This window comes from Leuciscus leuciscus, assembly GCF_965113295.1.
Source record: "Leuciscus leuciscus genome assembly, chromosome: 11".
NCBI classification, from domain to species: Eukaryota; Metazoa; Chordata; class Actinopteri; order Cypriniformes; family Leuciscidae; genus Leuciscus; species Leuciscus leuciscus.
In genome coordinates this window covers 15,711,348-15,729,093 of record NC_138735.1, presented here as the reverse complement: position 1 = coordinate 15,729,093, position 17,746 = coordinate 15,711,348, and the positions used below count along the sequence as shown (strand labels likewise).

The 17,746-nt window shown below is 42.6% G+C and overlaps 1 protein-coding gene across 1 annotated transcript; it reads right to left on the bottom strand.

Annotated features, from left to right (window-relative positions):
• Positions 1-820: 820 nt before the first annotated feature.
• On the bottom strand, positions 821-11,224 carry LOC309509910 (B-cell receptor CD22-like). The gene is made up of 6 exons (XM_082184903.1): positions 10,250-11,224; positions 9,334-10,154; positions 8,568-8,960; positions 8,075-8,392; positions 7,652-7,915; positions 821-1,345 (listed from the first exon to the last, which is right to left on the bottom strand). The coding sequence occupies exons 2-6, from the start codon at positions 9,467-9,469 to the stop codon at positions 1,251-1,253; spliced, it is 1,206 nt and encodes a 401-aa protein (XP_082041029.1). The 5' UTR covers positions 9,470-10,154; positions 10,250-11,224; the 3' UTR covers positions 821-1,250.
• Between the last annotated feature and the right edge of the window lie 6,522 nt (positions 11,225-17,746).

Here is a 17,746-nt window from a genome sequence, read left to right as displayed (position 1 = left end):
TTTAAAGGATTATACTTTGAAATAAATTCAGCACCTGATATCTTGATCGCTGAGTCAGAGACCAACAAGACTTACAAACATGTAAGGTGATTTTTTATTCTTTTATCTAAAACTAAAATAATTGGTTTCAGTAGATTTTAGTAAGATATATTGTATAAGCATTTCATTATATACGCTTTAGCAAGATATTTTTTATAACCATTTCATTTACACTTTTAAGGAACAGAATATTTTTTCAACTCTAGTTTTTTAGATTATATAAAGGATTGAATATAAAGGATTGAATGTTTTATGTAAGATAATTATTTTATATTCATCTAAAACAATTGGATCAATAAGATATTTATATACTTTTAAAACTGAATGTTTTCAAGCTTAGTTTAATTATTTTAGATCATATCATTTATATTCTATAAATTATACAAAGGATAGAATATAAAGGATAGAATGTGTTTTTGTGTGACATACACTTCACAGTTTCACAGTGATCGAACAGCACGTTTCAGATGTCAGTGCCCGCTGCTCTGGAATGCGAGGGTGGGTGGCGATGCCGGGGACGCCTGACACATATAACATGACACCGGCCGTCAAAACATCTGTTCTATTTAAATAGGTCAAAACTATCCTTCAAAACTATGATTTAGGACTAGCTAGGTCACCGGGGCAAAAGCAACTGTCAAACCACATGATCGATAGGGCAAAGGTTAATCCCATGACCTCATAAAGGAAGTTCAACCCATCAATCATAAAGGTCACCGGAAGTTCAACCTGTCAAAAGGTCAAAGGTCAAAGTCATTAATCATTTTGACACATGGTCCCATATAAGTACTACTTGAGATTCTTAATACGTGTAAAAAAAGGATCACCTCTCGTTTCTGAAGAGCAGAAAAAAAACATGTTATGAAAAATACCATATGTTTGATGGTTATAAATAATATCTTTACATTTGCCTCAATATTGACATTGAATATTATACACTTGACAATAAACAAAATAATTTCCATTTTCTATGTCCTGGTAGATGAGAAGTTAAAATTAAGAATAATGTAATATTAATATATTGCATGTGCACGACTGAAGCGCTTTCTAATAGTTTGTTTGATCAATATATGAAGTCAAACACAAGTGAATCAGTTTTTAACTGACTGATGCTTAAACACAAGAAAAATGCAGAGTACATCTTAAAACCGGATGTTTAGAAAAAAATAAGAATACAACTACTGTTTAATTCAGAATGAAAGTGAATATTTTTACCTTGCACAAAACCCAAGAGCAGAGAGCGTGAGAACTGCCACAATTCCTCCCACACAACCAGCAATCAGAGGCATAAAGTGTCCATCTTGTCCTACTTGGATGTGAAACACTTTTAATTCCACCAGAATGTTGTATTTCAATATAATCTTCATTGCCTTTAATCTGTAAATGACCTTGTTCTTTACATGAGACTGTGTAAACGTACTCGGTTACTAACGTAACCTCGGTTCTCTCTAGAAGAGGGAACGAGTACTTGCGTAAGAATATCTTACGCTAGGGGAAAACCTCTTTTCCTCGAGATATTGAAGCCAAAAATTATCCTTAATTTTGCAATAATGTAAAACGCATTGCAGCAGCATGCAGACATGGGCGAGACAGCTCGCGCGCCCATTGGCTGCTCTGCGGCAACTGCACCAGCCTATCGATAGAGGCTCCTCATGACGTCAGAACCAATGAGGGCGCTTCGCGCCCAATACGTCATGTCCCGCCGAAATCGGGTGGGGCCAGGGCTATAAATACGGCCCAGAGAGGCTGGTTTGGTCAGTTTTTTTCATCGCTGAAGCGAATCAGAACATGACGCATGCACGGCAAGATACGCAAGTACTCGTTCCCTCTTCTAGAGAGAACCGAGGTTACGTTAGTAACCGAGTACGTTCTCTTACGAGAGGTCTCTTGTACTTGCGTAAGAATATCTTACGCTAGGGGAACACAATGTAAAACGCCGTGCGTGCTTGAGACATAACACTAACGTCCCAAGGGCAGGTGCCCGGGGCTCATACAGTGCTTAATCACAAGGGACTCACAGAGAATCCGGGAAGAGGGGCTAGAATAGCATCATTCCTGTAACATTGAGCTCTGATAAGAGCATATTATATCAAGTGTTCCACACAGCCAGGGCGAACTCAGCCTGGACTGGTAAATATGGGGGACTAACGTATTGCCCACAGAAGTATATAGGCGATCAGTGATCGACGCTCTAGCAGTTTCAGCATCCCGAGCCGATAGCATCGGGCGGGCAATACTGAAAAATTAAACCGAGAGCAACCTAGCTTGCAAAGCGGGAACCTCGAGGTTATAAAACCTTATAAATGTAGACGGGGAGGCCCAGCCTGCCGCCATACAGATATCTTGCAAGGCAATCCCACTGGACCAAGCCCACGACGAGGCCATGCCTCTTGTGGAGTGCGCTTTGACACCTATCGGGCATTGCAGGCCCTTGGATGTGTAAGCTAGCGCTATAGCATCAACTATCCATCTGGATTTGATGCAGCTAGTCCCTTAGAACGTCCGCTGAACAAAACAAAGAGCTGCTCCGTCTGTCTGAAAACAGATGAGCGAGACACATAGGCTCTTAACGCCCTGACCGGGCAAAGGAAGCCTGCATCCCCTTCCTCTTCAGATACCGGCAGGGCCGACAGGGAGATAACCTGTGCCCTAAACGGTGTGTTGAGGGATTTAGGAACATATCCGTGCTTTGGTTTGAGTATGACTCTCGAGTCATTCGGCCCAAACTCCATACACGTCGCGCTCACTGAGAGCGCTTGCAAATCCCCTATGCGCTTCACTGAAGCGAGAGCCAGAAGAAACACTGTTTTGAAAGACAAGAGTTTCAGGTCTATTGACCGTATTGGCTCGAATGGGGCACCTTTCATGGCTTCCAGAACCGTGGAAAGGTCCCAAACGGGAACTGAGGGTGGTCTGGGAGGGTTCAGCCTCTTAGCTCCTCTAAGGAAGCGAATGACCAGATCGTTCCTTCCTAATGACTGGCCAAGCGGTGGTTCAGCGAACGCTGCTATGGCCGCCACATAAACTTTGAGCGTGGATGGGGTTCTGCCCTTATCCAGAAGCTCTTGTAAAAAGGAGAGAACCTCCGGCACCCCACAGCGTGAGGGTGAAGTGCCACTCGCTGTACACCAGCTAGTGAACACAGACCATTTTGAGGAATAGAGCCGCCTCGTAGATGGAGCTCTAGCCTGCGTGATCGTGTTTAACACTCCCGCTGGGAGGTTAACAGGTACCCGTTGATGGCCCACACATGTAGGGACCAAAGCTCCGGGCGAGGATGCCAGATCGAGCCGTTCGTCTGCGAGAGGAGATCCCTCCTCACCGGTATCGGCCACGGGGCGGTACTCGTCAGCTGCATCAGGACTGGAAACCAGACTTGGTTTGTCCAAAATGGGGCGACGAGTAGCACTGGGCATCCGCTCTCCCTGATTCGCTCTAACACCTGGGGTAGGAGCGTGACAGGGGGAAACGCATAGAGCGGGCAGCGGGGCCAGCGCATCCCTGCTCTTGGAGAAGAATTCCTGACAATGAGCGTTCTCTTGAGACGCAAATAGGTCTATTTCCGCTCTGCCAAATGTCCTCCATAGCATTTTGACTGTCTGTGGATGTAAAGACCATTCTCCTGTCGGCAGATTGTTTCTGGACAGTCTGTCTGGTCCCACATTCAGATGGCCGGGCACATGCGCTGCCCTGAGCGAGCGCAGATTGTGCTGAGCCCAGACCAGGAGGCGTTCCGTCAGCCTGTGAAGGATTCTGGATCTGATACCTCCTTGGTGATTTATATAAGCCACCACTGACATGTTGTCCGAACGGACCAAGACGTGGTGTCTTTTTATCTGAGGACAAAAGCGCATCAGCGCGTTGTCGACTGCCATCATTTCCAGGCAGTTTATATGCAGAAGCTTTTCCCGTTCTGACCACTGGCCAAATAACGGTCTGCCCTCGAGCAGCGCTCCCCATCCCGAGGTTGAGGCGTCCGTAGACACCACCTTCACACTCGAGGAAGTCCCCAGGCTTACACCTGACCGGTACCAGTCGGTCACTGTCCAAGGTTTCAGAGCTGCGACGCATTTCTGATCGACCTTGAGGCGCGCGAGACCGGAGGTCCAAGCTCTGCGCGGCGCGCGCTTTCAACCTATACTGCAGCGGGCACATGCGAAGCAGACCCAGCTGAAGCACTGAGGATGCTGAAGCCATGAGACCCAGCATCCTTTGAAGCTTTTTGAGCGGGACTAAATAAGCGCCGTGGCGAAAAATCTCTGTCATGCGCTGAATACTTAGTCTGCGCTGCGGCGACAGCTGTGCTGTCATAGACAGCGAGTCCAGATCTGTGCCCAGAAAAGATATTTTCTGACTGGGAGACAGTGAACTCTTTGTCCAATTGACTGTGAGACCTAAATTCTCGAGGTGATCGAGTAATATGGTCCTGTGTTCTATGAGCTCCGACTGTGATCGAGCTAAAACCAGCCAATCGTCCAAATAATTCAGCACTCGTATGCCTCGGAGCCTGAGGGGTGCGAGCGCTGCATCCATGCACATCGTGAATACGCGAGGTGCCAGGGATAGGCCAAATGGCAGGACTGTGTACTGATATGCCTGGCCCTCGAAGGCGAATCTCAAAATTCGCCTGTGACGTGACGCTATTTGTATTTGAAAATAAGCGTCTTTCAGATCTAACGACATGAACTAGTCCCCTTGGCAAATTTGCGAGAGGATTTTCTTGGTCGTGAGCATTCTGAACCGTCGTTTCAGAAGTGCTTTGTTTAGTCGTCTTAGATCTAAAAATGGGTCTGAGACCCCCGTCTTTTTTGGGTACCAGAAAATATCTGCTGTACATGCCCCCTTCGCTCTGAGCTTGTGATAGGGGTTCTATAGCCCCTTTGCTCAGTAACTTCGCTATTTCGGCCCGAAGTAGGTGTGCTACTTCCTTTTTCACCGTAGTATCGATTCGCGCCGCTCTGCGTTGCGGCCGTCGACCGAACTGTAGCGAATAGCCTCTTTCTATAATGTCTAGCACCCACTTCGAAACCCCGGGTAGCCTTGCCCATGCGTTTGCACGAATGGCTAGGGGTTGAATGCGAAGCGCGCTCTGGTCGCTCAGCGACAGAGGGGCTTCAGTGTGCTGCAACATAAGCGTCGCGCTTATGACATTTGAGGCAGGGGCCGCGCTGATAACAGCGGGCAGATTGCCCGCGCTCGACTCCTCTGCGGTGGTCAACCGAGAGGGGGAGGGCTGGGCGAGTCCCGTAAGACCTGTCATGTCTATGTGTGAATGTGGGCGTGGGATAGCGGGCACATTTACAACACTGAGAGCATTGTCTGCCTGAGCAGAGCGAATGCATGTTGGTTTCGTTTTGCAGAAACCTTGAGACATGCAGAACGTAGTGTTTGTGGGCACTGGGCAGTGGGCACATTTACCACATTTAATGCGCAATCGATCTGGGTCGATTTCATGTGCGCGAGCCCTGTGCGACGGGCTGTGTTCCTGTGTAGGAATGAGCACTGGGCAGTTGGCATTTCGTCTACACTCATAACACCATCGGCCGTGGCCGGAACACCAGGAAATACACTCTATGGGATTTATCTGGGTAGCCGTAAAGCGGCGTTTGTGAGCAGGCAAGCGGGCTGTGTCGCCGACTTGTTTACTGCAGAATACACTGGAACAGTCGCATTTACTGGAACTGAACGAGCGAGAAGTTGCCATAGAAACAGAGAGCGTCAACATGCTGGCGTTTGTTTGCAGGTGTGCGTGTATTACAGTAGGCTCGTCCACTGCAATATTGACATTTCCAGAGAAATGTGTGAGAATGGAGGTAGTGGCACGGAAACCATAGAAACGGTGCTTGGGTGCAGGCGAGCGGGTTGTACAACGCGCTCGTTGGCTGCAAAAATACACATCTGCAGTCGCCTTTTCAGGGAACTGACAGAGCGAGCATTGACGGCAAAAAAAATATTATTTTTTTTTTTTTTTTTTTTTGCCGGTAGACCCGGGATCAAACACGGGTCTCTCGCGTGAAAATCTGAGAATCTGCCACTGGGCCACAGGGGAAGACACAAAGGCATTTATATAGCGCGAGTATTATCAGAGAAACCTGTGTTTCTGTGTAGGAATGAGCACTGGGCAGTGGGCATTTCGTCCACACTCATAACACCATCGGCCGTGGCCGGAACACCAGAAAATACACTCTATGGGATTTATCTGGGTAGCCGTAAAGCGGCGTTTGTGTGCAGGCAAGCGGGCTGTGTCGCCGACTTGTTTACTGCAGAATACACTGGAACAGTCGCATTTACTGGAACTGAACGAGCGAGAAGTTGCCATAGAAACAGAGAGCGTCAACATGCTGGCGTTTGTCTGCAGGCGTGCGTGCATTACAACAGGCTCGCTCACTGCAGTATGACATTTCCAGTCGCCCTAAACTTCAGAGGGGAATGAGAAATGTATGAGAAATAGAATTCAGCCCAGCCGCGGCGGGACATTAACGCTCTTTTCTCCTTTCGCCAGTGACGCACGGGAACCATAGAAACGGTGTTTGGGTGCAGGCGAGCGGGTTGTACAAGGCGCTCGTTGGCTGCAAAATGCACATCTGCAGTCGCCTTTCAGGGAACTGACAGAGCGAAGCATTGGAGGCATAATTAATCTGCCGTCAGACCGAGATTCGAACCCCGGTCTCTCGTGTGAAAAACCAAAAATTCCGCCACTGAGCCACAGGGGGGAACACAAAGGCTTTCAGATGCACGAGCATATAAGAGCGTCATGATTGACGCGTGAATGGGGCGCAGAGGCAGGGTAGCTTTCTTGTACGTAAAGAAAAACTAACCCCGACCGTCCGCTTCCAGCCTCCCCTGTGAACGGCGCATTTTGCGCGGCTCGAACAGAGGGAGAGAGAAAGCTAGCCCCGTGACCGTCCGCTCCTGACATCCCCTGTGAACGGCGCGGTTTGCGCGGCTCGAACAGAGGGAGAGCAGGTATCATCCTCCAAGCAGGCAAGGCAAGCGGGCGCACCGGCGAGCTTTGCGGGTTGGGGGGGAAAGGGGCGTCTTGAAAAAGACGTCCGGCTCTTTTAGTGCAATGAGAGTGTGTGTCGCGGCGGCGAACACACACACATACACAAAACACAACAGAGAAAAGGATATGTACGCCGGAAAGCGTCAGCAGGAACGGCGACTGAAGGCGGCGAGTTGTCGACCGGCAGCTTCAGATGCAGAGTAATCCCGCTGGGTGCTTGTAATCAGACGGCGCGGCTTCCTCTCAGGATCCAGCGATGCGTGAGCCCGCTGAAGAGATAAAAAACTGACCAAACCAGCCTCTCTGGGCCGTATTTATAGCCCTGGCCCCACCCGATTTCGGCGGGACATGACGTATTGGGCGCGAAGCGCCCTCATTGGTTCTGACGTCATGAGGAGCCTCTATCGATAGGCTGGTGCAGTTGCCGCAGAGCAGCCAATGGGCGCGCGAGCTGTCTCGCCCATGTCTGCATGCTGCTGCAATGCGTTTTACATTATTGCAAAATTAAGGATAATTTTTGGCTTCAATATCTCGAGGAAAAGAGGTTTTCCCCTAGCGTAAGATATTCTTACGCAAGTACGAGAGACCTCTCGTAAGAGAACTCACCTTCAACTGTGAGCTGGATCTCTGCTGATGACTGTTTTCCAAGTTTATTCTGTGCAGTGCAGGAATACCATCCTGCATTATTATGAGTTCCAGTGAAGGTAATCTGCTTTCCCTGAGCTATTGGAATCTCCTGTCCATGTTTGTACCAGATGTAGTTCATTTCTCTTGATGGACTGGCTTTGCTTTTGCAGGTCAAAGTCACATTAGTGTTAACAGAGACTGAAGCAGATGGATCAACGGTGATGCAAGTTTCTTTTGGAGAAACTTTAACAGAAACACAAGCATATAAATAGGAAAAGCAGTAAAACACCTGTGCATTAGACATTTTAGGAATCTAAAAACCAAATTCTGTTTAAGCAGCACTTTGTGCATTTAAGCACGCACAGGGATATGTTAAAGGAAGTAAGCAGTCTAATCTCTTACACAGGACTTGTAGCATCACGGTGGTCTCCACAGTTGAGTCTTCAGATGTTTTTCTTGGATATGTAGCAGTGCAGGAGATGTTCTTTCTGTGATCCATGTATGAAGCTTTGAAGGTCATGTTTGAAAACACTGACTGAGTTTTATTAGGTTTCTCCTGTAACTGTGTTGTAATGTGGGCAGATTCAGGGATGTTGGACCAGGATATTGTAGGAGGTTGTTTGGGGCAGGGGGCTTCAGCAGAGCAGCTCAGACTGACTGTTGTGTTCTCCATCACTTCTTTCAGATCAGTGGGTTTCAGTTCAGGAGGTTGTGGTGAATCTACAGACATAAATTATTGTAGCTCATCATTAAGAAGCTGTTCTTAGTGATGTAAGTTAATTATGTAAATAATATTTACATTTAAATGTATTTATTTATTAAGTGTATCAAGTGACTTACAAGTGAAGGAAAGCATAAGAACCTGTATGTTAAAGACAATAGAGATGACGTTTACCTTTGACAGTGATCCTCACAGTTTTTCCTGAATATTCTGTATTAAACGTTGCTCTGAACACATCTGGCTCCATTTCCAGTCTGAAGTAGTAAAGATCTGAATGATTCATCATGATGTTATAGAAGACAGTTGTGCAGTTCCTCTCACTGAGATTTCCAGTCATCTGTATGTCACTAAATCCTCTTATGATGTTTTTGCTGCTATTAAAAGCTATGAAACCATCGTTATAAGCAAACTGTGGTGAATATTTTAGCCAGATCCCATTCATAGATTTTGTCTTGATACGTTTGTCCTCAAAATTGGAGATGGTGAATGTACAAGGAATCTGCACACAAGAGCCTGTCAGAGCTGTTACTGTCTCAGGCATCTCTGCAGAGTAGATATCATAATCAGCTGAAACATAAAAACACATTAGAGCATTATAATTTAAAGCTTAGAGAGGTCAAATATTTATATTTTCTTAAAATAAAGATTTTAAAGATTATTTTCATACTGCTCTTGCTTACAACAAAACAGTACACTGATATAGGAAAGTTGAGCTCCAAAAAGGACAACACAGCACCATAAAATGAATTGACATATGACTTGTGCCCTGTATTTAAAGTCTTCTCCAGTCAGATGCTTTAAGGGTCTTTGCTCGATACATTTTCTTGTCCTTTGCCAATCACATGCCTGCATTTAATCTCTTGTGTATCATATCAGTTGTGGTTCTGCTGAATGTGATTGTTTAAAATAAAAAATAAATACGAGTGTAATATGGACCAACCTGAGTGAGTGTGTAGAAACACAGAGCTGAAGATGATGATGATGAAGGACATGATCTGGAACACAGACATCACTGGAGCTCTGACACAAACAGGAAATAACCTAAATATACTTGTGTGCCAAAAAAAACACAACATTTGTTTTTTCTCTGTCCACAACTGTGAGCAATGAATTGTACCTTCAGCTTGAGTGTTATTACTATGTTTAACTAAAGAGATTTAAAGAAAGTTAACAGTCACTGCAGACTCTCCCATGATTAATATCTTAATAACGTTCAGTTATAAGTCACTTGTAGTTATTAGTGATGAACTAATCATTTACAAAACATGAATAAACGTTCATAAATGATTAATAAATGATATGCTAAAATGTATTGATTGTTTTGTTAATTCAGTTATAAGTCATTTGTAAATTATGAGTTAATGATGAACTTATTAACAAAACATGACTATTCGTTCATAATTGAGTGAAGGGGGTGGATTGGAATCCACTGCTGCTTCAATGTATATGTAATGATTGATTATAATCAAGGTATTAATCAATATTTTTCCTTCTAAATATCAAATGAGTTGAATGACTTCTCTGGAGATTTTACTTTATTATAGAAGTTACCAGTGTGATCACTGAAATATTCTTTTCATGTATTCTTTAATGTCAGGATTTGATATCTGAATGCAGTAGCAGTGCTTGCTTATTTAGCCCGGCTTCAAGAAATTAAAGAGGGAAATGTTTTGTGTTTGAGAAAGGTCTTCAACATGTTAAAACCAACGCAATAGGGGTCATTGAAGCCAATAGTTTAAGGGACCATTTCTTTGTTAAAGCCTTACTTAGACTAAAGTGTAGCTCTCCTTGAGAAAGAACGCATTATCTTGATGTTTTGAGAGGACTCTCCTGTTTATAGTCTGGCCAAATCTAACCTTGAAAAAGCTGTGTGTTGGTGTGTGTGTTAGTCTTCTTGGTTACAGGTTAAGGAACCACTGGCATTGTTGGAGATCAACTGAGTTGTTGTTCGAGACATGCTGACACCCAGCAACCCAAATCTGCGACCTGGAAGGTCACAACGTGCCTGACTTCAGGGTCCAAGTGTCAGCTGCATAATCTATGGAGATATGCTTCAGTCTATCTGTATATGTGTGGAAAATTACTATGTTTATCTATTTCTTAGCCAGTGAGAATCATTCAACCTGTAAGCAATATCGTAGCTTAGACCTTGGAAATGGTATAACTGCTGTGATCTTTGTAACTGTAAGCGGGGCGGCCTACGAACTCCTGTGTGAGTCTTGAAGCTGAACTTCTGCTGATGAAACTGCATACTATCTTCAGTAAAACTTTTCTTAATTTTTTTTATAATTCTGACTCTGGGTCTTCTTTCAAACATCTGGTCCTTGGGTCCTAAACTGTGAACCCCTAACATGAGTAATAAGCGGTGAGCTAACATTTTATGAATGTTTTGTTAATTCAGTTATAAGTCATTTATAAATTATTAGTTAATGATGAGCTGATCATTTACAAAATGACTACGTTCATAAATTATTTATAAGTGGTATGTTATCGATTTACAAATGTGTTGTAAGTCATCTTAAAAGATTTTAAATGATTAAGTAAATCAAACAGATCATTAGTAGATGGTTATTAAGTCATTAGTTGATACATTATTAATAACTTATAAATGTCAACATTGTTTTAATATCATTATCTCAATAAACAATGGTTAATCATTAACAAATGATAAACGAACCATTAGTAATTGATTAGTATATGATTTATTGATGTATCGTGAAGTTGTAAGCTGGTCTGTGTTCAATAGCACAAACATGCAGGTATGCTAAAGCAGTATTTTGAAGAGTAATTTATTTGTTTTGAAGTGGATAAACATTTATAAATGACGCGAGTTCTGTGTGGAGTGTGTGGATCTAGTGATAACCTGAACCTCAGAACCGATTCTCACATCATGTGCACAGTCAACCGAGACCGATCTCATGAAAGTGCGTATCTATAGCACGAATGATAATATCTCATATCATTTATACGCCAAAACGAGTTTTAGCGTAAATATGGTACGCAGTTTTCGCGTGTAATACGCACTTTATGGCGTGTAATATGCACGCCCTCCTCACCCCTAATCCTACCCAAGGGGTTTGCAGTGCGTATCATTTGAACGCTAAAACTCGTTTTGGCGTATAAATTATACGAGAATTATCATTCGTGCTATAGATACGCACTTTCATGAGATTGTGGTCAACCAGTCAACCTCACCAGTCAACATGTACACTGCAGTACACACTACAAAGTGTTCAACACCTGTTATAGATGATGTGTGAACGAATTAATAAATAATTTATAAAGCTTTCTGCATCCCCTAATCTAAAGTGTAAACTATTCATGTTATAGTCATGTTTTGCAAATAATTCGCTCATCATTAACTAATCATTTATAAATGACTTATAATTGAATTGACAAAACATTCATAAAATGTTACCACTTTTTAATCAATTATGAATGCATATTCATGTTTTGTAAGTGATTAGTTCATTAACTTATTATTTATAAATGACAAGACTGAATTAACAAAACATTCATAAAATGTTAGCATATCACTTATTAATCAGTTATGAATGTATAATCATGTTTTGTAATTTATAAGTTAATCATTAACCAATAACTTATTAGTGACTTATAACTGAACGTTATTAGGGGCCAAGCACAGAATGCGCATAGGCACATATTGAAATCGTTGGCGTTCTTATTATTCTTCTTCTGCTCTGGGAGTCTATGGCAGCCCATAGAACCGCTTGTGGGAAAGTTCAAAAATTTCTCCTCACTCTGATCACACCACATCAATTTCGTTACTGCGCCACTTATTGGTCCAAAGTGACAAACCATTAAATCATAATGTTAGTGACTGTACATATGATTTTTTAACCCATTTTGACTAAGATCATCTTAAAAATGTCTTTATTTGCTCATAGTTGCATTTGGTCTGACACTCCCAGCCATGTTGGCATGACTTATCGTCTTCTTGCGCTTGGCCCCGATAATGGCTGCTTGCAGCTATATTTATAAAGTGTTACCCTTTATCAGATAAATAAGTGTTGTCATGAACTTAATGTTTACAACATGTTTCTTATGATTTATACTTTCAAAAAAAATCACAAGAGACAAGCCTTACCTCAGAGCAGTGCAGTCAAAGAAAAGCAGAAGTTCATGAAAATGTCTTCCTTTATGCAAGATCTCTTAAACACTTAGTGACGTGACGTACTCTTGACGATCTCCCAGCAGCACTACAGGACGAGATATTACCAATCAGCCTTTGTTCATTCTGTGCTTATGTTTGTCAGTCGTTCAAAGAGAATGGAAACCATAACACAAAAATATGCAGATAAACTAATACAGTAATAATGTTTTAGGGTCATATCAAACAAGGAAAGGCAATGCATGAATGTTTGTTTGATATTATTGATAAATGTTATCATTTGCACACTCATTCATTGCTTATTGTGTACTCTGTTATTGTTAACTTATTTGACACATCTATTGAATGCAGGGGAGTTTCTGTGCTCAATGTGACTGGTGCAAAAGACTGCAACACTTAAACCCACAAATTTACACCATTTTTAGACTGAATGCTGGCTCATGAGATATGGATGTGGTGTAAAATTGTAATAAAAAAATAAAGAACTGAAACCCAAAGTATCTAAAGGGGTCTCATTATGCTAGTTGGTTTAAATACCTCTGACCATCCCCTGGAATACAAGACACTAAGAGCCTTTAAAGCTGCTGCATGAATTTTTTGACTGTACTAAAGTATAAAAATATCATCATGTGTTTGCAATTATTAAAAAAACAAAAAACAAAACATGATAAGTTCACAGACTTGTTTCTCTAAAAAAACAATGCTACAGCCAGTTCAACCAGAAAGACTCGAGAGTAGGGTTGGGTATTGGTTGGGTTTTATCCGATACCAGTACCTACTCGGTATTTTTCAAACGGTTCCAGTGCTTAAACAGTTCTTAAACCGGTACTTAAGAAAACGAAACCGCACACACTTTATCAAAAAAAAATAATACCTGTGTGTGTTTTCTGAAAAAGATTTTCTGATTTCTGATAAAATTAAAAATTGTGCTGATGTAGCCGAAAACACTTAAGTTAAGATCAAAATTTTTGTCTTCTCATATTATTTATATATATATATATATATATATATATATATATATATATATATATATATATATATATATATATATATATATATATATATATATATATATATATTAATATTATAGACTTTTACAAAACAGAGAAATATCTGACACTGAGCAGAAATATTTAACACACATAGTATAGCCTCATATAAATATACTTGATATACTTCATACTTGATATGCAAGATTTGCAGTTGGCATTAAAATACTAGACTTACCCGAAGAGGAACACTGCAGCTGAACTTGAACTTTAGTCAAGAGTGTCAGAGGTTTTGGGTTCTAATCCGCATTCGTAGGTTTTTTTGTTTTTTGTTTTGTTTTTTTGTTTTTATTAAACCGATTATGCTCATCAGTGGTTGTATATCAAGCAGGGACACTTTGTGTGCATTATATGTTGTGATTTCACCAGAACGAATAGATATGAGGCGTCTAGGGCCTAAATCGAACTTCATTCACGCACACATAAAACGGTTGCATACACATAAGTAGTCACACATACATGTATACTGCTGAATGCTCCAACTATATGAAATGCACAACGTCACATCTAAAGTCGCTCACGCACACACACACACACACACGCAAACTCTACACACACGAGATGCACAGAACTCTCCGCGCACATACTCATCTGAGACACGAGCACACACACACACACACAAACTCTCCGCGCACATACTCATCTGAGACGCGAGCACACACACACACACAAACTCGCGCACATACTCATCTGAGACGCGAGCACGCACACACAAACTCTCCGCGCACATACTCATATAGACGGCGCCTCATAAATAGATCGATCTCTGCAACGTATTGAAGCGCGCGTCCGAGTGAAGAAAGTGCGGTGTGCGCGAGCCACAAGAGAAAACACTGTATCCGCGCCACTGATCGCAGCGGCAACGAGCACTTTGATCACTTGATTTAAAAAACACTAGATCGTCTCTTATTTAACAAACGAACTAAATGAATGCTCTGCTGGTTTACTGGATATGTTTTGTTATTGGATCATTCGTGCCGCGAGATGTTTTATAGGGGGCGGTGAAAAAAGTCAGGCACCGAAATCAGGCACCGAAAGTTGCGTTCTTATTCGGTCTCGATACTACCGTTTACGTCGGAACCGGTTCCCTATTGGAACCGGGTTTCGGTACCCAACCCTACTCGAGAGGCAAAATCACGTAACAAAGCATACATTTATTAACAGCCCAGCTAGCAAGTATTGTGATATAAAGTTCTTTGGTGTAGTCTGTAACTCGCAATCCGAGGGCAGGGGCGCAGCCGACCCCCTGGGAGGTATGGGAAGGGACAATTCTGGTGGTGGTGGGGAGAATGGAGGTGAATGAAAACAGTGTTAATTTTGACAGCAAATTTTTATTTAGTTTTAGTCATAGTCTTTTGACTAAAATGCCATTTAGTTTTAATCATATTTTAGACATCTCAATTGTTTTAGTTTTAGTCTAGTTTGAGTCGACGAAATACAATAATATTTTAGTCGACTAAAATATAATGGGTTTAGTTAAATTGTAATGCATTCATTTAAAATTTCTCCCGGAGAAATTTTCTATCTATTAACCTGTTAATATGAATGATTTTAAAGTTTGAACATGCAATACAGATACAGATTTAACTATACTGTGACTTTAAAAATATCTTAAAATTAAATAAAACCACTTTTCCTAAAGTAGAACACAGTGTTCTTTTCAATGAATGATTTATGCAATCTTTATAAACTACTTGCATACATCATTCTTTATTCCTTCAAGCAGACATATTTATTTGTATGAATTAAATGTAATTAATCCTTATTAAAGCTATTAACGAGCAGTGAATGCTTTTCTCTTTTTCTTTTGTTGCTTGATCAATATTAAAGGGTAACTAAACCCTAAACCAACTTTTTTTAGTTAATGATCTGTAAGAATGGGGCTTTATTAGTGTTGTTCATTGATTCGAGTAACTTTTTTGACATTTGAGTATAAAGTGTTTTAATTCTACAATATATGGTATAAAAATGTCTGAGTGCTGCCCTCGTCAGTTTGAACAGTGGCTACTGCAGTTGAATTTTCCTATTGGATGTTTGTGGTACTGCGTGACGTAAGCGGTTCTCCGTGACGTAAGCAGGTTCCAGCTCACCATACCCTTGGTACGAGCTACCACGCATAGTATTGCATCAGTTAGGATAGCTTCAAGTTAGCGTAGATTTATCTGTATTTAGTACAGTGGTCAGGAGGGTACGTAGGTGTAGTGTTGCTGGTTGTAACAGCACTGCAGGACTGCATTGCTTTTCAGCAGACTTGGAAATTAGGCGCCAGTGGTTGCATGCACTTGGCCTGGAAGACCGTGAGTTCCTGCCTAGAGCTCAAGAGTGCAACCTGCATTTTACGCGGGATTGCTTCTCCAACGCAATAGAGGTGGAAATGGGCTTCTCCACACAGCTCGCGCTGAAAAGCGACCCAGTGCCAAACGCTGCTCCTCCTGTATGGACTCCACCACCGCAGCGGTGTAAACCTAATTTATGGTTAGGCTAAAGTTAATCCTCTGGGGTCGACAAACGCGCCGGTGCATTTTGCTGGATTTTTTCACATAGCGGCAAAATATGAATATGCCTACAGAGAGCGTGCACTATTGACATCAACTTGATAAAACTCATCAGATGCATGTACTTTACGTCATCTTGCGACCCTGTGAGTCACTCTCCATTTTAAAGTCTGACAGCAGCTGTCAATTAATCCGTCACTGCGGGTCTCAGGTGCACGCCCCCCCGCTCAGCCCCGCCCTCGGTTCGTTCCCTCTATCTCCGCTGAAGTAAACCCCTGGTCAGAGCCTGACTCCACCCACTGGCAATATTTGAAAAATGCTGGAAAAGTGGGCAGACCCCAGCGGAGATAAAGGGGACGAACCGAGGGTGGGGCTGAGCAGGGGGGCGTGCACCTGAGACCCGCAGTGACGGATTGATTGACAGCTGCTGTCAGACTCTAAAATGGAGAGTGACTGGAGTGACGCAAGTAGCTTTGCAACAGAGCTGTCATTTGAAGTCGAGGACTTTTCTCCCCCAACTTCACCTGAAGTGGAGGAGGGTGAATTGTTTGTGGACACAGGGCCAGAGCCAGATCAATTCGAGCTGCTGGCTCAAACTGCGGTCTTAACTCCCGCATCGCGATCGGCATCCGACGATGCTAGCGAAGCAGCCGTGCAAGGGAGAATGGGGCCAGTGTCTGAGTGAAAATAAATACTTCCTCACAGGGTCGCAAGACGACGTAAAGTACATGCATCTGATGAGTTTTATTGAGTTGACGTCAATAGCGCACGCTCTCTGTAGGCATATTCATATTTTGCCGCTATGTGAAAAAATCCAGCAAAATGCGCAGACGCGTTTGTCGACCCCAGAGGATTAACTTTAGCCTAACCCTAAATTGTGATTAAAATATATATGATCAGTCACATCAAGACGCCGCTGCGGTGGTGGAGTCCATGCAGGAGGAGAAGCGTTTGGCACTGCGTCACTTTTCAGCGTGAGCTGTGTGGAGAAGCCCATTTCTACTTTATCCTGATCATTTTCAATACTCGCAATTCCAACTCCTGACTCGCTACAGTGGTTTTGACGAAACAAGGTGGTTTTTATACCACCAAGGGCGTGGTAGCTTGTACCAAGGGTGTGGTGAGCTGGAACCTGCTTACGTCACGTAGTACCGCAAACATCCAATAGGAAAATTCAACTGCAGTAGCCACTGTTCAACCTGAAGAGGGCAGCACTCAGACGTTTTTACACCATATATTGTAGAATTAAAACATTTTATACCCAAATGTCAAAAAAGTTACTCGAATCAATGAACAGCACAAATAAAGCCCCATTCTTACAGCTCATTAACTAAAAAAAGTTGGTTTAGGGTTTAGTTACCCTTTAAGGACACAGACCGCATTAGTTTTACTACCCACTTTCACTTTAAGACATCGGATCATGTCCAATGACATGCGGATCCAATTGCACTAATGCACATCCGATACACTCACAACTGTTTAAGACATAACCGACATAGTTTACGTGAATAATTATTTTTTACGTTTTATGAGACATGCAGCGCATGCCAACTCGTGTCCCGCTGGGTAGATCAGCACGTTACAGTACAAAAGTGCGCATCTACCACAAACGCAGGACATCAATTCTGACTAGATCGCTTCCCAAATCGTCACTAACATTTTCGTCTCGTTTTTATT

Excerpts from the sequence above, each read along its gene's own strand:
- LOC309509910 (XM_082184903.1), bottom strand. The coding sequence starts at position 9,469 with ATGTTGTGTTTTTTTTGGCACACAAGTATATTTAGGTTATTTCCTGTT. Across the intron at positions 8,961-9,333 it reads GTTTCTACACACTCACTCAG|CTGATTATGATATCTACTCT; the intron begins GTTGGTCCATAT and ends TTTATGTTTCAG. Across the intron at positions 8,393-8,567 it reads TGTGAGGATCACTGTCAAAG|ATTCACCACAACCTCCTGAA; the intron begins GTAAACGTCATC and ends TTATGTCTGTAG.